Genomic DNA, 25,677 nt, shown 5'->3' with positions numbered 1-25,677 from the left:
TTGATGTAAACCTCACAGTGTATATAAAAATTAATTCAAGATGACTCATGAAAATAAATGTGAAACAAAAAGCTATGAAACCTTTGGAAGAAAGCATAGGATAAAAATCTTTGGGACCTAGGGCTATGAGGTAAGGTTTTAGGCGTGACACCGAAAGCACAATTCATAAAACAAAATGTTGATATATTGGGCTATGTGATGGAAATATTTGCAAACTGTGTATCAAACAAGGAACCCTGGTAGCACAGTGGTTAGGAGCTTTACTGCTAATCAAAAGGTTGGCAGTTCAAATCTATCAGCTGCTCCTTGAAAACTCTGTGGGGCAGTTCTACTCTGTCCTATAGGGCTACTATGAGATGGAATGGACTTGATGGCAATGGGTTTGGTTTTTGATTTTTATATGTCAGACAAAAGTCATATATATAGAATATATAATAAACTCTTAAAGCTCAATAGTATGAAAAGAAACAAATTTGAAAAATGGACAAAAGACATGAACAGACTTTTCACCAAAAAAGAGATACATAGGGCAAACAAATACTCGAAGAGATGTTCAACCCATTAATCATTAGGAAATGCAAATTAATACCACCATGAGATATCACTGCTAAAAGGATAGCTTAAAAAACTGATCATAATAAATGCTAGCAAGGGGGTTTAGTTTTTGAGCAAGGATGTGGAGAAACTTGATCTCTCATGGATTGCTAATACCCAGGAATGTAAAATGGTAGAACCACTCCGAAAAACCGTTTGGCAATTTCTTATAAAACTAAACATGCATGTTCTATACAACACAGCAAACACATTCTTGGGCATTTTTGTATCCCAGATCAATGAAAGCTTATGTTAATACCAAAACTTCTACATGGATTTTCATAGACACTTTATTCGAAATAGCAAAAGCCTTTAGACAACCCAAATGTCCTTCAGTGGGGTGAATGGTTAAACAAACTCTGCTATATCCATATTATGGAAGCAGATTGAATATGGCAAAACTACTGTGCTGGAGAACAGATTAGTGATCATGAGGGCGTAGGAACAGACAGTGTGGAGGGTGGGAATATAAAGGTGTAGCATGAGGGAGTTCCTTTGCGGTGATGAACTGTTCTGTATTTTGATCGTGGTGTTGGTCTCATGAATCTATAAGTGGGATAAAAATGCATGGAACTACACACACACACACACACACATACACACACGCATGCACACATTCTCTTCTTAAGAGTTTTAAATAATTTTGATGTTTATTTCAAAAAGCCAAGATAAAATAATGTAGATGCTTTGTCACTTATTTAATCATCTTCACTAATATTTGGGAGGAACATTTAATTATAAATCTCCATTTAGGAAAGTTTGATCATTTTATATAGTTGAAAAAAATTTAAATTTTAAAATGAATGCATTTAAAATGTATATTTATAATGTAAACATATATATACTTATATTATATAAAATAATATTTAAAATGAATATATTATTATAGTTATTACAACTTGCAAACAATATTATTGCATTGACCAGTTCACAGAGTTACACTTAAGTAATTAAGAGACAATATGATTTTTTTTTTTTAGTAATGTACACACACCGTTTTCAGTATTTTTTAACTGACTAAAATTTTGGACAACATTTTTAGAAGCAATTTTATGTATAGGGATGACAGAGAGTACTGTAGCTCCAGCAACCTTAATCAAGGACATTTTTCACACAGAGAGAGAAATCTGTATTCCCCCAAACACTGTTCAGCCTTTCATAATCGTAAGTATTCTTTACCACCCTTTGGACTGGAAACTAGATTTCAAATCTAACAAGGTTCTTTAGTCAAAATAGCAATCAGCATAAGTGCTATTACAGTCTCCCTTTCTTTTGCTCTTTTTGTCTGAAAACTACATTCTATGTCAAAAGTATACAAGGTGATAGGAAATAAAAGTTGTATCCACTCCCTTGGTGCCACTTTGTTTGTAGAAAGTTGCATTACAGTCCATTCCACAAACTACAAAGTTTGAATCTTACTGACAGAGGAAAAACACACATTTTTGTCCAGCACAGGAGATAATGAAGAAAACAAATACGGATCACTTAAAGAGAGAGGGAGAGAACAAAGAACATTTTTCAACTTGACATTGTTCCAGACCAGGAAGAAAACGAAACACTGAATTGATTATTTCCACTACAGACATTAGCATAAGATATTAGAACAGAAAGGGAACATAAATTCAAATGAAGTGATTGTAATATGGTGGAAAATGGGTACAAACTCTGGAGAAAAGCAAAAAAGACTTGGAGTTCAATCCAGGTTTGACAAGGTCACTGGATAGGTGACCTTGAGTAAGCTATTTAATGTGTCAAATTTTACAGATAAGAAAACTGCAGCCCAGAGAAATTGAAAGAATTTCCCTTGGTCACATGACTATTTGTAGCTAGAGTAGGGACAAAAACCTAGATCTCTTTTTAGTCCTAACCAATTCAAGACACTTTCCACAATACTATCTTAACCTCCCAATGTCCACCAAGAAGTTGATCTTTTGTGATATTGATGTTTATAATGTGACTATGGCCTTACTTTTATTTCTGGTAAGAAATATTGATTTATTATATTTATCAAAATCATATTCACTCTCACCATTAATTCTAACTAGGATTTTTATTTTGGTATGAATAGCTAAAATGGCGATCTGTATTGGTTGGTATAGGCTAAATTATGCTATAATAAACACCCTGCGATCTCAGTGGCTTAAAACCACAATGGTTTATTTATGGCTCATGGTAAATGGGTCAACAGAGGCTCTCTGCTTATCTGTTCATTGTAGTTACTCAGGAGCCCTAGCTGATGGAACAGCCTCTATCCTAAACATTGCTGGTTGCTATGCCATGGAAAAGGAGAGCTCCAGAGGTTCTAATCCCTACAATTAAATACTCTAACCTGAAAGCGAAGCATGTAATCTCTGCTCACAACTAATTGGCCAGAACTAGTTACAAAGCCTCATCCAATTAAAAGGGGGCCAGCTAGTGATATCCTACTCTTTACTAGAAGAAGTAGAGAACCAATTGCAGTTGATGAACACCACTATTGACCATCACATGATTTGTGAGGTGTTATGAACCTGTTAAGGGCTGAAAAACTTTAAGAATCACCAATATGCAAAATTCCTAACTGTAACTGTGTAGACAAAAATGTCCTGTACAATCTCCAGAACTGAAGAAATACCATCAGTGATTTGGGGCTTAAATGTAAGTTTTTTTTAACCCCTATGTGTTCTATAAAGTTATGATAAGCACAGCTATTCTTCCCTTTCTGTAAACTACTGGTTTCCTTTTCACTTCCTGACACTGGGGACAGAGCCATAGCCTTCTTGATCTATTTTTCCACTCCGTACATCAATCAAGGAGCCCTGGTGGCACAGTGGTTAATCATTCAGCTGCTAACTGAAAAGTTGGCGGTTTGAACCCACCAGGTGCTCCATGGAAAAAAGATGTAGCAGTCCGCTTCCATGAAGCCTTTGGAACCCTATGGGGGAAGTTCTATTCTACTTCATTGTATAGGGTTGGTATGAGTTGGAATCGACTGGACAGCAATGAGTTTGGGTTTTGGCACGTTAATCATTCCAATTAACCTTTTTAGTTAGTTATTTTTGGCTGATCCACCTGATTCCCTAACTAATTACTCCCACATCTTTGTCCTCTGGTGGAGTTGGGTCATTTGATTACATAAAAAGAATAATATAGCCATATAGGGAATTTGAGTGATATTGCAAAGACAGAGGAAGCTAGGGTTAAAAATGGCTAAGGGGAGAAGGAGTGAAGGATATCATAGGGATAGAAGGGGTGAGAAAGTCAATTTAGGCTAAGGTTCATTAGAAATGGTGAAATTAAATTGGTCCTTTATTGAGAATTGAGAGCAAGTACCTAAAGGGAGAAGAGATTGAGTGGCTAGTGCCAGAGCAGCCAAATCATTGGCTTCTTTCTATCCCTTCCACTGATCTTGTTCAGAAGCAAAACTGGGTGCTGTTGTTGTTAGTTGCTGTCAAGTCAATTCCAACTCATGCTTACTATTCATTTCTTTCCTACAAGGCAGTGGTCTCTCACTTAGCACCATGGTATCAAGTTTCTTCTCCTATACTCCATCCCTGGCAGAAGCTCCCAGGGAATAGGGGATAAGTTCAGTTCTCATATATTCAGTTACTAGGAAGTGACCACGATCACTAGATTTCATCCAAACAGGCCTAGTAAGGATTTTTCCCTATCAAATATCCCCAAATTATACTAGCCTTCCTAAAAATTCAACAGGGCAATCATCAAGAAGCTGAAATATTCTGGTTTAAGATGTCTGACCAAAGAAAAATGAGTATTCTTTCATTTTCTCTTGTATCTATTTCAGTTATCATTGTATTTCCATGAAAAAATATACTCTATTCGTTATACAACAGCTTTACAGTGACCACTGATTAAACTTTTATATTCAAATGTTTCTTTCAGAGCTAGAAAACTTAACAGAAATGACATATGAGTTTCGCTTTGTTTTCAATGTATCTTTTGATTACAAAAACAATGCTCATTAAATGGAATTAAAATAAAGTAGACCAAGTGGCTTGGGCTAGCTTTTACATACTTCCAAAACCCATGAAACCAAGAAGCAATATGATTATCTTTCTATTTCTACTTTTTATGATTGTGGTAAATAATCATTCATCTATAATATAATGATATTCAATGTGCTGACAATAATATTTCTTTGCATAGGTGGTTGAAGTTTGAAGAAGATGTAGAAGACGGAGGAGAAAGGTGGAGTAAGCCTTATGTAGCAACTCTTTCATTGCATAGCTTGTTTGAGTTGAGAAGTTGTATTCTGAATGGAACTGTGCTGTTGGACATGCATGCGAACACTTTAGAAGAAATTGCAGGTATATCTTTTTTTCACTCAGTCTCTTTTACGGTTATGACAACTTTTATGAGTACTCTCTTTTACTTATAATTCTATACGTGTGTGAACTTTGAAAAATGAATTCTCATGATCGCTGTCCTGTGTTGTTGTTGTTGTTAGTTGCTATCAAGACCACTCTGACTCATGACGACCTTAAATATCACAGAACAAAACACTGCCTGGTCCAGTGCCATCTCCATGGTCTTTGATATGTTTGAGCCCATTATTGTAGCTATTTTGTTAATTAATCTCATTGAGGGTTTCCATCATTTTTTGCTGACCCCCTACTTTACCAAACAGGATGACCTTATGGGGCCTTAAAAGTAATTTTGCCTAGCCCTCAATTTTAGATAAAAGGAAGCAGAATCTCAGAGAAATATGGCCTAGCTGTTTAGTGGCAGGTCTAGAATAAAACTGGAATTTCTATAGACCCTGATTCCCATTCAGTATTTCTTGTTTTTCGCTGTCGTAATTAGTTAGATGGTCACCATTAGATAATTAAAGGAAAACAAAATAAAACAAAACACTTAAATCTAGAGAATGACTTTCAATATTGAAACGCGTGAAATAACCAAATGAAAAAAAAATTCAGTAAACAGGAAAAATGTTGGTTTAAATGGACATAGGAAGGCATGGCCATTTTTAAAACTGAATCAAAATTCCTGAATTCCAGAGGAAGCCTAGTGATGCAGTGAGATTAGTTTTGTAATTTAATACTATTATTAGCTTCTGGGAAACCCTGGTGGCGTAGTGGTTAAGTGCTAAAGCTGCTAACCAAAGGGTCGGCAGTTCGAATCTGCCAGGTGCTCCTCGGAAACTCTATGGGGCAGTTCTGCTCTGTCCTATAGGATCGCTATAGGGCTGCTATAGGGTCGCTATGAGTCGGAATCGACTCCACAGTACTGGGTTGGGTTATTAGCCCCTGGAATGAATGATTTGGATTAGAATTCTGTTATAGCTATGTAACACCAGGAATTGTATTTACCAAACACCAAGAACTATGGAATATTACTTATGGTATATTAACAATATCAAGAAATAGAGTCAAAGAACTCTTGTATCTTTTGGTCTGTATGACAAGCACATTTTGGTAAAAAAAAAAAAAATACAAAACAAAAACAAACTCACAGGAATGCACTTTGAAAGAGCATAAATAAAACTATTGATGGACGTTTTTAAAATAAAAACAAAAACAAAAAAGGACTCAGGCAGTTTTTAAAATTATTAGTTTGGAAAAAATAAAAGCAATTACATATGAAATTTATTGAGAGAAGTATAGGATTCAAGGACTTAAGGGATACTTCAATAACTTAATTATATTTTAGAGATGGAAAAACCAACTAACCCAAAACCCCACGTGTGTGTTTTAAGGTTCTGCCAGTGATGAAATTTGTAGCTTTATTCTTACAAAGAAAATTTGAAAGATTCAGAGAAATTAGGATAACATAGAACATTATTAGAAAAATAATGTATGGAGTTATCTTCAGAGCAGCCACGTGAAGTAGATGACATTCCCATTTTTTGATGAGAAAACAGAAACTAAAAATGTCATAGCCCAGAATTTTTCTTAGATCCTCTGACGGTAAGCCCAGTGTTCCTTCTATCACTCTGCAACTACTATATGAAGAAAAAAAGAACTGGAGGTAGATGTCACCCAAGTTTTAATGACAGTTTGATGAATTAAAAAATTATTTATCCTATTAAGGGTGGTGGTAGGTAGGCATACATTGCAATATATGTGAAAAGTAAGTATAGAAAATATTTCGACTCACAATATTAAACAAAAAGTAAAGAAAGATGAGCCTTTCTCCCCTGAGTTTCATACACTTTTACAGAGGTTATCCTTTAAAATATACAACTAAGCCTAAAAGACTGTATAAAAAGAGACTGTATAAAGTACAATATAATTTTCAGAAGGACATAGGGTACAATAATAGTTCACCCTAAACCAAGATTTAGAGAAAATGGCTAAATTAGAAATCAACAAACCTCATGAGAATGATGGAATAGTAGCCCTCCAGCTCAATTTCTTAGGTTTATGTTGTAGGCTTTTGCTAATATCTAATAAACACTTTTGTATTCTAGTTAGGAATGAAATAGCTGAAATTTTCATAGAATTTTGCAGTTTAGGAAGCTTTTCACTTTTTGATACTTTTGGGGCTTGGTATTATAATTATTATCCCTACTTCATAAATGAAGAAACTGATATCCAACAGGTTAAATGTCTGGCCCAAAATAAGGAGTTTATTTCTGCTGCTTAACTCAGTGATGGCATTACCTTTGAAAACTGGTCAATCCAAAAGAGTTTTGAATTGGCTATGTATAATGACTACCACGTGTCTGTCAGTTTGTCATACTATGGTGGCTTGCATGTTGCTGTGATACTGGAAGCTTTGCCACTGGTATTTCAAATACCAGCAGGGTCACCCTTGGTGAACAGGTTTCAGTGGAGTTTCCAGACTAGACAGGCTAGGAAGAAGGACCTGGCAGTATACTTCTGAAATAATTGGCCAGTGAAAACCTTATGAACAGCAGCAGAGCACTGACATAGTGCTGGAAGATGAGCCCCTCGGGTTGGAAGGCGCTCAAAATATGACTGGGGAAGAGGTGCCTCCTCAAATTGGAGTGGAACTTAATGACGTGGATGGAGCCAAGCTTTCGGGACCTTCATTTGCTGATGTGGCATAACTCAAAATGATAAGAAACAGCTGCAAACATCCACTAATAATCAGAATATGGAATGTACAAAGTATGAATTTAGGAAAACTGAAGGTTGTCAAAAATGAAATGGAACACATAAAGATTGATATCCTAGGCATTAGTGACCTGAAATGGATTGGTATTGGCCATTTTGAATCAGAAATCATATAGCCTACTATATTTTTTTACTATGCCAGGAATGACAGATTGAAGAGGAATGGCATCATGTTCATTATCAAAAAGAACATTTCACCATCTATCCTGAAGTACAACACTGTCAGTGATAGGATAATATCCATATGCCTACAAGGAAGACCAGTTAATATGACTATTATTCAATTTATGCACCAACCACTAATGATAAAGATAAGGAAATTGAGGATTTTTACCAACTTCTACAGTCTGAAATTGATCAAACATGCAATGAAGAAGTGTTGGTAATTACTGGTGATTGGAGTGCAAAAGTTGGAAAAGAAGAAGGATCAGTAGTTAGAAAATATGGATTTGGTGATAGAAGCAGCACCAGACATCCCATGATAGAATTTTTTAAGACAGTGACTTATTCTTTGAAAATACCTTTTTCAACAAGATGAACTGCAACTTTACATGTGGACCTCACCAGATGTAAAACACAGGAATCAAATCGAAACATCTGTGAAAAGAGACAGTGGAAAACTTCAGTATCATCAGTCAGAGCAAGGCCAGAGGCCGACTGTGGAAGAGACCTTCAACTGCTCATATACGAGTTCAAGCTGAAGCAGAAGAAAATTAAAACAAGTCCACGAGAGCCAAAATATGACCTTGAGTATATCCCACCTGAATTTAGAATTTAAATTTGACTCATTGAACACTAATGACCAAAGACCAGACGAGTTGTGGAAGATACGATACATGAAGAATGCAAAAGGTCATTTAAAAGACAGGGAAAAAGAAAAGACCAAAGTGGATGTCAGAAGAGACTCTGAAACTTGCCCTTGAACATTGAGTTGCTAAAGCAAATGGAAGAAATGATGAAGAGAGCTGAACAGAAGGTTTCAAAGAGCAGCTCAAGAAGACAAAGTAAAATATAATGAAGTACAAAGACTTGGAGTTAGAAAAGCAAAAGAGAAGAATACGCTAAGCATTTCTTAGGCTGAACTGAAGAAAAAATTACAGCCTCCATTTGCAATTTGGAAGGATTCTAAGGGCAGAATATTGAATGACATAGGAAGAATCAAAAGCAGATGAAACAAATACACAGGATCACTGCACCAAAAAGAATTGGTCGACATTCACCCATTTCAGAAGGTAGCACATGGTCAAGAACTGATGGTACTGAAAGGAAGAAGTCGAAGCTACACTGAAGGCATTGTTAAAAAACAAGACTACAGGAATTAAGGGAATACCAATTGAGATGTTTCAACAAAGGAATGAGGCTCTGGAGGCGCTCACTTGTCTATGCCAAGAAATTTGGAGAACAGCTCCCTGGCCAACCAACTAGAAAAGATCCATATTTGTGTCCATTTCAAAGAAAGGTGCTCCAACAGAATGCAGAAATTATCAAACAATATCATTAATATCACACACAAGTAAAATTTTGCTGAAGATCATTCAAAAGCATTTGCAGCAGTACATGGACAGGGAACTGCCAGAAATTCAAGCCTGGTTCAAAAGAGGATGTGGAACGAGGGATATCATTGCTGTCAGATGGATCCTAACTGAAAGCAGAGAATACCAGAAGGATGTTTACCTGTGTTTTATTGACTATGCAAAGGCATTCAACTGTGTGGATCATAACAAATTATGGATAACATTATGAAGAATGGGAATTCCAGAACACTTAATTGTACTCATGAGGAACCTGTACATAGATCAAGAGCTAGTTGTTAGAACAGAGTAAGGAGATACTGCGTGGTTTAAAATCAAGAAGGGTATGCATCAGGGTTGTATTCTTTCACCATACTTATTCAATCTGTATGCTGAGCAAATAATCTGAGAAGTTAGACTATATGAAGAAGAATGTGACATCAAGACTGGTGGAAGAATAACAACCTGTTATATGCAGATGACACAACCTTGCTTGCTGAAAGATAAGAGGACTTAAAGCACTTACTGGTGAACATCAAAGAATATAGCCTTTGGTATGAATTACACCTCAACATAAGGAAGACAAAAATTCCCACAACTGGATGAATAGGCAACATCACGGTAAATGGAGATAAGAATGACATTGCCAAGGATTTCATTTTACTTGGATCCACAGTCAACACCCATGGAAGCAGTGGTCAGGAAATCAAACAACGTATTGCATTGGGCAAATCTGCAAAAGATCTCTTTAAAGTGTTCAAAAGCAAAGATGTCACTTTGAGGACTAAGGTGTACCTGACCCAAGCCATGGTATTTTCATTCATCTCATATGCATATGAAACCTGGACAATGAATATGGAAGACCAAAGAAAAATTGATGACTTTGAATTATGATGACTGCAAAGAATATTGAATATACCATGGACTGCCAGAAGAATGAACAAGTCTGTCTGGGAAGAATACAACTAGAGCTCTCCTTGGAAGTGAGGACTGTGAGACTTCATATCACATACTTTGGGCATGCTATCAGGAGGGACCATTCCCTGGAGAAAGACTCATGCTTGGTAAAGTAGACGGTCAGAGAGAAAGAGGAAGACCCTCAATGAGATGGATTGACACAGAGGCTGCAACAATGGCCTCAACATAACAATGATTATTTGGAAGGTGGAGGACTTGGCAGTGTTTCTTTCTGTTGTCCATAGGGTCACTATCAGTTGGAACCAACTTGATGGCACCTAACAACAACAATAAGAACAATATATAATGAAGCTGTCAAATTCCTTATCCTGGCAAAATTAACCTCAAGAAATACTGTTCATAGTTTTTCCAGGCTTTAACTTTCTCATATCATGTAACTTCTAATGCTTTTTTAAAGAAGTTGTTCCTAACAGGAAATTTTCTCCCAGTAATTTGACTAACAGTCTTGTTCATTTTATCACCTTAGCTCAGTTTTATTCTCTAAAATTATGCTTCCTTTCCCTAACTTCGCTCTGCTTTCCCAAGCCCAATTTTGTAGAATATGTGAAAGTTGTTAGCTGCGTTAAACCAAAATTTCCAAGCAAATTACATTCTCTAAGTCTATCCTTACGAATGAAGGTAGTTCAGTGAAGTGAATTATCCAAATAGCTGTTGGTATTCTTTTCTGCTCTTCTAATTAGTCTGTAACACTCTGATTCTGAAGTAGCCCAACTTGAATGTCCCATTTTCCCTGTCATACAATCTGTAAAATGCCATTCAGAATATACCAGCAGTCAGTAGATAAGTGGTAACTTTGGTGAAGGTTAAGGACAGTATACAATGCTGGGGGAGGCCAGCACACCTTGAGCAAGGCAAGGTCATGGAAACTTCATAGACACATCCAAACTCTCTGAAGGACTGAAGTACTGGGCTGAGGGCTGGGGACCATGGTCTTAGGGGACATCTAGCTCAATTGGCATTATATAGTTCATAAAGAAAGTGTTCTACATCCTACTTTGGTGAGTAGCATCTGGGGTCTTAAAAGCTTGCAAGCAGCTGTCTAAGATACTCCATTGGTCCTACCCCATCTGATGCAAGGGAGAATGAAGAAAACCAAAGACATAAGGGAAAGATTAGTCCAAAGGTCTAATAGACCATACTACCACAGCTTCTACCAGATTGAGTCCAGCACAACTAGATGGCACCTGGCTACCACCACTGACTGCTCTGATGGGGATCACAATAGATAGTCCCGGAGAGAGCTGAAGAAAAATGTAGAACAAAATCCTAACTCACAAAAGAAGAGCAAACTTATTGGTCTGACAGAGACTAGAGAATAAGGCCTCTGGACACTCTTTTAACTCAGTACTGATGTCACTCCTGAGGTTCACCCTTCATCCAAAGATTAAACAGGTCCATAAAACAAAACCAGACTAAATGGGCACACCAGTCCAGGGGCAAGGACAAGAAGACAGGAGAAGACAGGAAAGCTCGTAACAAGGAACCGAAGGTTGAGAAGGGGAGAGTGTTGACATGTCGTGGTGTTGGCAACCAATATCACAAAACAATGTGTTTATCAGTTGTTTAAAGAGAAACTAATTTGGTCTGTAAATCTTCATCTGAAGTACAATTTAAAAAAAAAAAGAATACACAGCAGCTTAGAACTAAAATCATGTGGAAAAATATGATTACAAATACTTGTGCTTGTGATTATTACCTTAGATTCTTTTTTAATCATTAATGAGAAGAATTCTCTCTCATTGAGTAGTTGTAATTTGACTTATTTGGTCCAAAAATATTAATTTCTGTCCTCAATGAAATCTCATTAAAACATTTTCTCCCTATAGCTCATAATTATTTTATTTTTCACCTATTACTTTTGCTTTTTTACTTAATGATGATTTTGCAGTAGTACAAGTGTGTAATAAATAAGTGTGCTTTGCATTTTTAATTTTACAAAGTATTTTCATGCCCATTAGTATATTTTATTTTCACAGAAACCTTATTAGGTAGGAATGAGGCTCTCTCCCCGTTTTAGAAACAGGTAAAGAGAAAGCAACATAGCAAAGGTGACCTTTGCAGAGACAGATCTAAATTTTGTTTTCTTTTATTTCATGATAATTTGTGACCATAGTGATTAACAATGAGACTTGGAACTCTTTTTTTTTAACCTCCGATTTATCATTATTTTTCTATATGTCAGGCAGTCATTAGTTTCACTTTTCCAAAAGCTAGATCTAACGGTTTATCTTTAAGGACTCTGAATCCTGGTATTTAGAGAATACACAGGTTCTGTAGTATTAATGTTTTATAGACATTTATTACTAAAGGGATATGACTCAGGTTTTGTTTTAGAATAATCAGGGATTTTTATATCAATGTTCTGATATGCTTTTAACAGACTGTTAGATAATTCAGGAAATTTTCATGGACTTAGTAGCAGAAATCCCACTTGTATCTAGAAGGGCTATCAAGAATTTCTAGTGTTAACTAAAGTAGAATTTTCTTTTGGATAAAGTTAATTCAAAGTGTATCTATTTCCCAATGTTTTAGGGAACTCAGAATAAATTTAAACTTTTTCCTTCGAAATATTAGTCTTTTCAAACCCAGAATACTCCATATACATTTTCTTACTACAATTCATTCTGATACAGAGATCAATTGCATTAAAAATGCTTCTTAATTATATTCATATAAATTCCAGGCAATTTTAGTCTATGTTAATCTCTTTGAAGTTCAGCATTATGAAGATTAATTATAAAAACATCCTCTCTGCAGTGTTTATACTTTAACCTAATTCTGTCAGTAAGAGTTAGAAGAAATTAAAACCAAACCAAAGTTAGTTCTGTGGCTCTGCACTCATTAAAACAAGCTTTGTTATTTAAAATCTTTTATTGAAGGAAAAACTCAGTTCGTTCCACTGAATATAACCTGCTGATTTGGCGATATGAAAATAGCCATATATATTTTTTAACAGGCCTACATTTTTACAATCCTTGGCCTGGAAAGAAAGTATTCTTTTGGCCGTTTACATTTTTAGTACACACGCACTCCTGTTAGTGCTGGTAATCAAAGTACAGAATTTAGACTCCTCATAGTCCACACTCCTCCCCCCCAAGCGTCTCTTAAAATAAAGACAATGGGTTTTCACATCATTTACATGGTAATCTGTAAAGAAACAGAGATTTGTATAGAATCTTCGAAATCTCAGAGCCTCTAGGGATTTTCATTCAGTAGTCAAGATGGATTGATCATGATAAAATAATTACATGATTAGGAAGAAGATAATCTTTCATTTTCTGAGGTATTTTTTACACAAATACCTATCACAGTTGAATCGATTCTGACTCATAGAGACCCTGTAGGGCAGAGTACAGCTGCCCCATAGGGTTTCCTAGGCTGTAAATCCTTATGGAAGCAGACTGCCACATCTTTCTCCCACAGAGCGGCTGGTGGATTTGAACTGCCGACCTTTTGGTTAGCAGCCCAGCGCTTAACCATCTTTTCTACAGCCTACTTAGTGTTAGAGGAGTGTGATGCATTTATCCTTTTTTTTTTTTCTTTTTCTTCTTGTTTCTTCTCATATGATCCACATTTTGGCTTTGTTCTTTGACAGGCTAGATTGTATTATTTAGGCATCACAGCCTGCTGAGATTGTAGGACTTGACTCTGCCCCCAAAGCCATTATGGTCCATTATCCTTTCCTACTTTCCAAGGTTCATATTAATATACATTATAGTGAGGAAGAGAACAATGTGATTAGTGAACCAGATTTCCTTTGGTACTTAAATGTCACTCTAGTGTAAGTTATGTTCTTAGCAAGGTGATGAACTTTTCTAGTTCATTAGGATACTATTTGGCACAGTCCTACTTAAGAGGACTGGGGAGTTTGATATTTCTGTGTGACTGATGAAGAGATGAGTTTTTTTTTTTTCTTATTTACTTTTTCTCATATAACTATTTCAAATAAAGACTTTTTCTCTGAGAAACTGTTAAGCTATTGACTATGGGTTTCATAGTGGTCAAACCTGAAAAGATTGTGCTTTGGTAGAAATTAAGATCATTTGCCATGGTTTATTATGATTAACTTGGATTGTGATTAGAACACTGAACTAGGGATGCATGTTGTGGTTTATAGATAAAACTGCCTTAATACTGGTATTTTAATAACCTACTTCATAACATTCATTACAAAGTATGTAATGCATATTTTATGTATTTTTCCCATCTTTTTTAGTAAGGTTTCAGTGTAATGTCACATATACTGACAATTTACCATTTCCTTTAACTCAGATTAATCCAGGGGTATTATAACTACTAATCCCCATTAACTGACATATAGATTTAAATATCATTCTAAAAAATCATACATTTTTGGGATTGGAAGGGACTTTGGAGGTGATTATAGTAGACATTTTGCCTAATTTCCAAACCTTCATGCCTCCCATAGTAAAAAGCAAAGTAATAGAGGAGAGGTCAGCAAACTACACCCTGTGGCCTAAATATGGCTCTCTGCCTGTTTTTGAAGGGTTTGTGAGCTACAAATAGTTTTTACATTTTTAAATGGTTGGAAAAAATATTAATTAATTTGTGTCATGTGAAAATTATATGGAATTCAAGTTTCAGTGTCTATAAATAAAGTTTTATTGGAACACAGCCAAGCTAATTTTTGTACATGTTTTCTGTGGCTGCTTTCATGCTACAAAGGTGCAGTTGAGTAGTTTTGACAAAGACCATATGGCCTACAAAGCCTAAAATATTTATTATCTGACCCTTTACAGAGAAAGTTTGCCTACCTCTGACAGAAAATTGACCCCAGGGGTGAAAGGCCTGATTAGACTCAGCCAGTCAGAGGAAGGATGGGCAGGGCTATGTCAGTGATTGTTTCAGAATGGGTGGGGCTATGTCAGTTGGACTTTGGAGAATTTTTTCTGGGCAGGGGAAAAGAGAACTTTTTAAGTAAAAGTCACACAAAAATATCTATTTCTTACTGAATATGAATAAAAATATATATTTCCTGGTTGCTGCTGTTGCCACCTTATGACCATAGGGAATATCAGCCTGAGTTTAAAAATTACACATGGTGGAGGGGGAAGCTGAGAATCACAGAGAAATGAATTTAGAACCAGCCTTAACTTTGGTCTTTCTGCTATGTGTGCCAGTAAAATTGATCACTTTAGCTAGTTTGATATGGTTTTTCCGTTATTGATAAGCCCAGCTTTGCCTCCACTTGTTATTCTATTATAAAATAAGCCACAAGTTTCAAACCAGGGACCAATAACATATTTAATGGAAATTTCAAAGAAAATCTTAGTATTCAGAAACATTTACTGAGGGCCTCAATATTTCCATCAGTGTGTCAGGTGTCTTATGTCATTACTCCTGGCAACAACGTATGAGATAGATATTACTATTTCCATTTTATAAACAAGGATAGTGAGGTTATTCAGCTTTACAAGGCCACACAGTAGAATGTAGACCCAATACTATCTCCCAAACTCATTTCCCTTTTACACTGTAGGAAAACATTGTTTATAAGGGAGCAGTCTGTTAATTTTGAAACTTTCAGTGTACTAAATACAGAAATGGAAGAAATATACGTTCATTGTGATCAGCTTGACCTAAAGAATCAGTGTCTTGAAAAACCAAATAGAGTTAATATTTCATAATCTCGAAACAGATTAATTACACTGACTTTATCAAGGCAAATCTTCATAAGAAATTTAAAATGTCTTAACTCGTCTACTTATTTTATTGGCATCTCTGACATTATATATGGTAAATATCAATCTACTTTACCTTAGCCTTCTAAAATCTTACCTTTTATTCTTTGGTTTTCAGTTATAGAGGACCTTTTTAATCTAAGTATGTTTTCAAGGGAGGTTTCAGAAAGGGCTGACTTTATATTAATGTAAAAGAATTGTTTACTTTCCAAATTCAGGGAACCAGAGAGCTGCCTAGCTCTGCTTGCGTCAGATTTTCAGGTGAACTTCTATTAATTTGAAGAGGACGTGAGGAAATTAGTCTCTACTAGAAAATGGGGGAGAAAATCATATAAAACTATAAGTGTAAAACCACTTTCCAATTTCAAACATTCATTATTTTGATATTATCCCTATCTCTGTTCTCTCCCATTACTATGAATAATGAAGAATATAAAGCACTTTTTTCTTGATAGAACTATGTCCATCTGAAAAATAATACTTCATAAGATCATTACATATTTGAAGTTGAATGGTTTGCAATGAGAATTTGTCCAACTCTTACTTGTGTAATATTTCTTCAAAGGAAGATAAATTTCTGCTTGTAAGACCGCACTTGAAGACTTTAAAGGAATTCATTCCAGTTTTCAGATGAATAATGTTATTTAGGCATATGAATATTATTTAAGCATATTTGGACTCAGTGGTTCACTGCCTGCACACATATGGCAGGAAAGGTGTGTTTATCTTCTTCTTGTCTTCCCTTTTCAGATATGGTCCTTGACCAACAAGTTAGCTCGGGTCAGCTCAACGAAGATGTACGCCACAGAGTCCATGAAGCACTGATGAAACAGCATCACCACCAGAATCAGAAAAAACTCACCAACAGAATTCCCATTGTTCGTTCATTTGCTGATATCGGCAAGAAACAGTCAGAACCGAACTCCATGGATAAAAATGGTAAATGTTTCTTTACTGTGCTCTTTATGTCCATTATAGGTCACTCAAATATGATTGTGCTTCTCAATTCTTTAAAACATTATTTGAAAATAATTTATTGAAATTCTGATTTTTGTAGTGGAATTGCTTATTTTATATGCATAAAAAATGCATATATAGTTTTATTTCTAAACATCAAATTGTAGAAAATTTAACAATGAATTTAAGTTTCCTGAAAGGCTCCTGAAAGAATGCAAAAGGAACTTATAACTACTAAGAACTTACAGATTCAAATTCAGCAAACATAGCTCATCATCTATTGCATCCAAAACAAGGTCCTAGTCTCTTTCCATAGCTTGAGAATACAATGCAATTATTTCATTTGTGTCATTGATTGTACTTGGGCTAAAATGAATAAGAATCACCATTTAGTTTTTGTAGGGAAAAGATACTGGTTTCATGTTGTTCATAGTCAGATAACTCCATTAGTGATAATAACTCAAAAAGCTTAGCCAGTGCATTTCTTCTGGCCTTACGTACATTAAGCCTAAATTCCAGTACATGGGCCCATTGCTTTTTGCAGTGCGACATCTTAAGCATCCATGGAGCCACCCCACTCACCATTTTCACCTGCCAATGCAGAAGACCACCATGGTTTTCTAGCAGTCATGACTTACTCCCTATGGTTGGTGCTCAAATTGTTTTTATCCTTCCTGTATTTTTCATTCTTTTCTTGTATCCATTTGGCCCTTCACAATTCACTCTAAGGGAGGTGCTTAGAAATGTGCTGACACCCATCCTTTTCATTAGTCCCACCCAGGAAGACAAAGTTACCATGAAGATGGTATGAATTTGTTAAACTTTCCATCAGCTATAAAAGTTCTCAGTTCAAAAAGATAAAAATTAATGGAAAGTCTTTTCTGATACTTTACTAGAAAGACTCTGATTTTCACCACTGGCCTCAAGCACATGTATTGACAACATAGCATAGGTTATATCATTTCATTCCCATTTTCAAAAGCTTCACAGATGCCTTAAATACAAATGTGTGAAAATGAATTTGCTGCAGATTTGCTTTATTTGGGAATTACTACCAATTTTCAGACCTCTGAACCAATACACACAAACATATAGAAGAAATGCTTTAATAACTAGATAAAGATAATTAGGTATACTTTTTCTCAGAATATAGAACAAGTTCTTAATGGAAAAAAAGATTTTTGAAATACTCATTTGATTTTTAAAGTCCTTGCAAAGCCTCAATGCAAGCCATTGTTGTTAGATAGAAGAGCGCCTAGTATAAGGTTCACTAAAAGTGTTAAGATTACTTTATGATATATACCAATTTGTATTTGTAGACTTGCACTAAACATTTTGAGGATGTCTAACTTGCTTTGAATCACATCATATCTTTAAAATATATTCATATTCTAAATTCCAATTTGCATTAAAAATATGATACATAAAAATGACAACTTGAAGCTTCTATTTTCTGAGAGACCTTATAATCGTAGTGCTTTTTTATGCTTAGATGCTAGTATTTATTTATTTGATATGGCAATGATAAGAAAACAGACACATGTATTTACTAATTTTGGAAACAGGCTTATGTCTACAAGGTTGCAAAAAACTTATTAAAATATACTTTTGAAGTAGCTATTAATGTAAGCGTATTTCTAAATGTTTGCTATTTCATCACTTTTCCTGGAAATCAGACAATAAAATATATGTCTGTAGGAAGGATATATGTTTATTCAGAGCGAAGGATCTTGGATTGAGAATTAGTTATCATTTATACCCCCAGTTTCATTGGGGATACTGTTTACTACACAAACAAGTTTATAATATTTTGTTTTTTTGGGGAAATATGGTACTAACTTACTCAATCAAACATTTTTTGTAATTTTATGTAGTCCTAGATATTGTTTGTTACTGCTATAAACTTCTGTTAAGCACAAGATGAGGTGATAGAATTATAGCCATGAATTACAAGTCTACATAAAAAAAAAAAAAAAAAGATTGACTTTTGTCTTTTAAGATTATAGAATACGGATTGAAAGGAGTGAAGATTTTCTAGAAACTTTAAAACATAACACATTTTCCTTCCCAAGCATAGAGATAGAAATGAATTCCCTCTTCCTATTTAATGTGCTTTTACTTTGGAGGGAAAGCAATTGAAATTCTTTAAAAATGAACTGATGCTTATAAAAAAGTCTAAAAGAGTCTACATATAGATTCATATAAATACAAGGTCCTCTGAGAGCCTATTTGCCTTAATCAGGCAACTGCTCAGTTTTTCTGAAAACTAGATTCTGACTGATTCTGTCACCATCTGTACAATCAGCCTTTATCTGAACACATATAAATCTTTTTGAGGCAAATGTTAGGGTAATAATAACTTGGAAATATTTCTAATAAGATTCATATACCCAATTAAGTATTGTTGTAGAGTATGCTGTCAAAAATGGTTTTCTAAGCCCAGGCTTATAACACCTCCTTGTGACTCTGTTTTGCTTCCTCGCACACTTTGCATAATTATATGTGTTGAGAATTCTGAAAATATGTATAGATTTTACCAATTTAGAAATAAATCTCCTACCCAGAAGTGAAAAAAGTGTGAAGGACCTTTATTACTAAGGTTCTCAATCTACTTACAAACTCTAAAAACTGACAAACTCTAGGTAAACAAATAGAAATTCATAGCCATAAATGTAGATTTGACATTCTGTTTTAAAATGTGCAATAGAGATAAAATTTTCTGTGCAGTACTATGGAGAGATACAAAAGGGTTTCAAAACATCCAAAAGAGTAAAAATAGCATTGTTAGAATTAAAAAATATCCTCAGAAGAACATTTCATGGAAAAAGATTGACTTTTGTCTTTTGAGATTATAGAATAGGCATTGAATAGAGTGAAGATTTTCTAGAAACTTTAAAACATAACACATTTTCCTTCCCAAGCACAGAGATAGAAATGAATTCCCTCTTCTTGTTTAATGTGCTTTTACTTTGGAGGGAAAGCAATTGAAATTCTTTAAAAATGAACTGATGCTTATAAAAAAAGTCTAAAAGAGTCATGTATAGTAAGATTTCTACTTCTTTAATTTACTTGAGCATGCTACCTTTGTAGTTCTCCCAAGGGTTAAACATTCAGATACTGTATTTCAGGTGTGGCTCTTCCTTGTTTTATAGATTAGATTAACAAAACGGTGTGTTTACTTGCTCCTCTCCTCCCCAAGTCCAAGTCTGCACTCTTCTGTTTATACCGTTTTAGTGATTTGTGATAATTTGTCAATCTCACCTCCAAATACACTTACTTTACTTGTCGTATACATATTTTTTTCTTCTTGGTGTTCTACACATTCTCTTCAGAGCTGAGATGCAGGATGCTATGGGTTCACCATGCATTTTTAATGCCACCATGCTGTGTTTAACTTTCACTTTTCATTAAGCATCAAAACTGTGAGAATTAAATGCCTGATTCTGATGTTTCAATAAAAAGTGACAGTTACATTTGGCAAAACAACAGTAAAAATAATAGAAAAATAATATCTACTTTGACATTAAGACTCTGGAAAGGATACGGATGGAAAGTATTCACAGTAAATATTTCAATAATATCCTGATCATTCCTTTGAAACTAGAAAGCTTTTCTAAGATTAAAAACAAGTCCTTTATGTTAAATGATCTAGAAATCAAAATATACCCATATATGCATTTATCATTTAGGTTATGCATTCAATTATATTTTAGACATTTGGATTATAAATCTATTATAAAATATCTTTTTAAAAATAACTTAGTGCTCTTAATTTCCTTAGGTACAGGGTGTCTTCACTCCACTCTGTCCTTCTTTACTAGTAATTTCTAACTTTGACCCTTTTACTCCACATATCTTTACTCCCTCCTAACCTGAATACTTCCCAGGTGTATTTTTTATTTATAATTTCAAAGGGATTTACGGAGTAGAAGGTCTCTGACTCTGTTCAAAGCCATAAGTTACTGGAAAACGTTTAGATTTGGAGGGACGGGATATGAGTTGATATTTTAAGTCTGGGTAAATTCCAGCTCTTAAAGCAATGTACACATATGTATTGTGAATGATTTTTATTTAAAGATTTGGAAATCAGTCTTGTTGCTTCATAATGACTTCTATAAATGCTATACTTTTTATTTTCAGATGGACAATGTTTTTATTTGTTCACGTATTTATACACATTCTTGTTTTTAAACACAGTGGTCTCATAAATAAGATGTCAAAATTTAAAACGTTATCTCTTATAATGTTTTACCTCTGAAGAAAAAAATAGTGAGAATAATAGTTCTCAGAATCACTGGAGAGAAAACATATTAAAAGATTCATGTAGAAGACAGAATTAAACATTTTTTTATGAAGACAGTATTTTTCACTTGTCCAAAAAAATCAAGATGACATTGTTGACCCAACCGATGGGCCTATTCAGAGGTTGTATTGTTATTGAGTTTTTGAGTGTCAAGCTTTTCTATGTCAGACTAGATCTTAATGGCAAAAATATTTCTGGTATGATGTGTTTAAGTTTGTTATTTCTTCTATTACATTAAGTATTTTCAGGCATACTAACTTTTCTTCAAGTTAATTATGTAAATACTTTGCATGTTTTTGAAGTGTAGCTCACCTTATCAACATTTTCTGAATATTTAGTCTTTCTTTCTTCATGTTTTCTATTCCCATGAATAAATGTATTGTTACACATGTATGTAACTTTGTCATTCATCTTTATATTTCTTTATTTTGCTCTGTCTTGTGTCTGTCTCTAACAGGCTCATCTCATCTCTGTACCTCCCTCATCTCCTACCCTTTGGGTACCCTAAATGCGTTGAAGGTTTCTGAGGTAGTGTAAACCAGTTTGGTCTCCAGGTTAATAGTAATGTACCTCCATGTCTTCATCCCAGTTTCCTTCTAACACATACTATTTTCAATGGGTTAAGCAGTATCAAATATTGATGCTTTAAGCAATATATTATTCTCTTATTGTTTTAAATTTGGCCAAATAGAAATTAAAAAGCTGTTGTTTTATGATGTTTATGTAAATAATTTAATTTTAAAAAGAGAACTATAGGTAGAAACTTAAATTAACACAGCAGATTTTTTTTTTTTGAGGACACATTTACATTTGGTTTGAATAATGAGATGCTTTAATGATAGCTTTTTAAAGACTTTTAATTACTTAAAGTCATGGAATAGTATATTTGATATAATCTCAGATTCCTCCTCCCAACTTTGTGAAGAAGGAAGTGACTTTGCCAGTCTCATGATGTATTTACTGAAAATTTTATGGTGTAACAAACAAAAAAGCAAAGCTTCCTTTTTCTAGTTAGTAGTTGCTCGAATTTCTTTCGTGATTTGTCCTAGAAACATGTGTGGTCTATAGTAACCTTTTACCTGATTGATATATGATCCCTACTGGTTATCTAGAGGAAAAATGAGTTCATGTCTCAAAGAAAATTAATTCAAATAGGCATTACTACAAATACTGAATAATGTGTAGTTTAATTGGTAAGATGGATAATAAATATTAGAATTTCGGATTTAGGATGAAGAACTCTGAATTTAACAGGCCAGAGAATAAAATGTATGTGGGAAATAGAGGATGATGTTAAGTTTCTCAAACATTTACATTTAATAGTCATGGACACTTACCAATTAATACCAACTTTTCATCAGTTTTTGAATAATTACCCTGAGTGTAATAATGTTACTGAGTTAACATAAAGCTTTTAATTCTTTTTTGCCAGTTTGTGAGTAGTCATCTTCATGCCTCTAAATTATTTAGATATTGTAATAACAGATGTATTAAATATTGCAATGACATTCACTTACAGGAAATATTGATATGGACAATGATTAGTGGGCAAAGTGAAGGTTATATAAAGAAACAGACAAAAAGCATTTCTGTTTGCAAGCATTGTGGCATAGTGATTAGAAAAATTACCATAAAGAATTAGCCTCTATAAATTTTCCACACATATACGTGAGTGCTAAATCCTACCTTTACACTCTTTTGTCTTGGAGGGAAAAATTCTTTGTTGTTCTATTAGGAAACATATTCACTTTTATCTGAAAGTAAAGTCCTGTACCTAAAAATTATTATTCAGTGGACTTCTACTGCTTTAGACTAGACATCAGCTAGAAAATAAGGGATGCCTTTTCAAAACTCAAATTTATTGACTTTTCTTATGCAGTACTGCATATTTAAGTTAATGGAATTCATTGTGAAATCCAAGCCCATCATCTTCTTCTTAAAGGCATTAATAATTGGAATAAACTAATCAGTCTTTTAACAGATAAAGATTATAACTGATAACAGACCTGAAAAATTAATTTATGAGGTTTCCAGTAGTTGTATGGATTATAATCCATATGTGGATTTTAGCTTTATAGACATAGCACATAAAATTTCAAGTTTTATTTAAAGGCTTCTTACTTTTTTTCATTCATAATGACCTTATAGGACAGAGTAGAACTTCCCCAAGGGTTTTCTAGCCTGTTTTTTTTTAATGTTTACAGAAACAGGCTGCCAGGTCTTTTCTCCCATGGGGCTGCTGGTGGGTTCATTGTGCCACCAGGGCTCCTATGAGCCAGAAATCGACTGGACAGCACACAAAAACATTTTGTTTTTTGAATAACCTAAGCCACACTTGTTAATTTTTAAATATTAATACCTATCATTTTTCTCTGTTTTGTCAAGTTTTCAGATACTACCTTGGAGATATACACATTTAATATGCATTGTTTCATTTTAACAAATTAGTGTATATTTTAGAAATAATATCAAGATTTGGAATGCTTTCCAAACTTTATAGGACTTTTTGCTGTGACTAAATACATTTAACTACTAATATATACTGCTAATACTTAACTCCTATCTCAGGAATATAAAAGATTCTAAATTTGTGGTTTATATTACCGTATCACAGGCTCGTAGTTTTCATCCTTTTTTCCCCCAGCATTAACATATATACCATGCATATATCTACAATCTAGAACTAACCAGGAATTTGTTGTCATCTAGAATGTCTCTTACTAGTTAAACCATCTTAGTGAGGTCATTATCAATATCACTTAAAATATTCATAAAAATACCCAGATCCCTTCCTGATTATCAACTTTGTGATGTAATACTTTATAAATTTTCATAATCTTAAAATAAGAGTAGCATAGAATAATAAATATCAAAATATATTAATATTCATAAGAGGAAATACAAGTGCTAATGTCTTAAATGTATTGCAAGAGCTGAAAGTAATTTATGAAATGTTCTGCTTAAAGTATATAAATGAAAACATAAGCTATTCAATTACTTAAAATTTCAAGTTACAGCATATTTTCCATCCAGTTGAATATATTCAGAGTTGATGATTTTGCATTGGGTTGACTCTCTTTTTTGTGTGTTTGCTGATGGAATTAAATATTTGTTCTTCCATGTTGTTTTATACCACATGAAATAAATTATTGTAAAAAAGCAGATATATACTTATTTAATTTTTCCATGCCTGGAATTTCATCACTCAGTTTTACAGAACATTCAGTAAATTTAGGTTTAAATATATCTACTGTTCTAACTCATGGAAATATGGAGAAATGATGTGAAACTGGTGATTGAAGACATCTGTTAGTAGCACAAATGCATTATGTAAAAGGTTTTTTTTTTAATTACAGTTATTATTTTGAGAATGGTAAATTGAATGGCTGCTAATGAACAGTTCACAGTCATAGCCGCACATGCAGTTAGAAATGGGAGAATGAAAGTAATTTATGCAGCTTAAGTCTGACATTTCTGTGAAGTTTGTATATTTCCCTGGAATATGCTAAAGTAAGAAATTTTGTGCATGGTTTGAGGTGAATTAGCTGTAAAAAGTCATTTCATTTTTATCTCCACCAAATGTATTCGTTTACTTTGCCTAGTTAAAAAAGACAAATATTTAAGTTCTGAAGGAGTCTTAAGCCTCTTACTTTCTAGCAATAGAAAAATTTTAAATCATGAAAAATTGTACCTATTCATATATGATCCCTATTTGAGAGAACTGTTAGTCTAAGAATCAAAATTATAGTTATATCTGAAAATAAATAATTAGTATTATTAATCATAGGTGGTCATTTCTAGGTAGCAAAGAATGAGTGGGTTTTCTATAAAGAATTCAAAGGAAATGTTTTATTTGCTTCTATGATAAAAGTTTAGAGATGTCCAGATGGCCAGTAGTTGGAGATAAGACTAAAGGTGAACTTCGAAGTTGGGACTTAGGTAGGGAGAAGAGCTAGGCAGAGAGAGTAACACCCTCTTCTCTCTGCCTAGACTGATGGGAATCAAGAGCAGAACGTTGGAGCCACTGAGTTATGATCATGAATACTGTTGAGACTTCAAAATTAGGTTGTCAGTTAGCAGCTCATTTCCCAGCAAAAATAACAAGTGAGGATGAGAAGAGGTTAGGGACGAAGAGGTATACACACGAAATTAAGTAAACCCTGTTAATTTTTATCAGTTATTTGCTAAATACAGACAGATTGCAGATGACTTGTGATTGCAAAAATGTTTCAAATTTAGTGAATGATGGAATTTCATTAGCCTTTACTAGCTGTTGTCCCATTCATAACTGTACTGTCCACTTAACTAATATCATTATCCTCTCTATAATGGAGAAAAGACTACAAAATAATTATGTTGCTTATTATTGTTAATAGAAAACTAATACAATTCAAGTTTATTCATCTTTTCTCATACAGACCCATATCAGTATGTTTATCTTATTGAATAACGACAGGCATAAAATCATTCACAGTGTTTGCATTGCGTGAGACAGAGGTATTTCTAACTGAACCACTCAAATTAAAAAAAAAAAAAAGTTTCTGTGGAGT

General features: G+C 34.1%; 1 protein-coding gene across 1 annotated transcript in view; it reads left to right on the top strand.

Annotated features, from left to right (window-relative positions):
* Positions 1-25,677, top strand: part of SLC4A10 (solute carrier family 4 member 10) — a 235,318-nt gene that overhangs the window by 115,934 nt on the left and 93,707 nt on the right. The window contains exons 5-6 of the mRNA XM_023542892.2: positions 4,741-4,901; positions 16,618-16,806. Coding sequence (XP_023398660.2) covers positions 4,741-4,901; positions 16,618-16,806 — 350 coding nt within the window. The remainder of the gene's footprint in view (positions 1-4,740; positions 4,902-16,617; positions 16,807-25,677) is intronic.

This window comes from Loxodonta africana, chromosome 6 (assembly GCF_030014295.1).
Source record: "Loxodonta africana isolate mLoxAfr1 chromosome 6, mLoxAfr1.hap2, whole genome shotgun sequence".
NCBI classification, from domain to species: Eukaryota; Metazoa; Chordata; class Mammalia; order Proboscidea; family Elephantidae; genus Loxodonta; species Loxodonta africana.
Note: the sequence above shows the minus strand (reverse complement) of the source record. Positions and strands in the feature narration are given on the sequence as shown.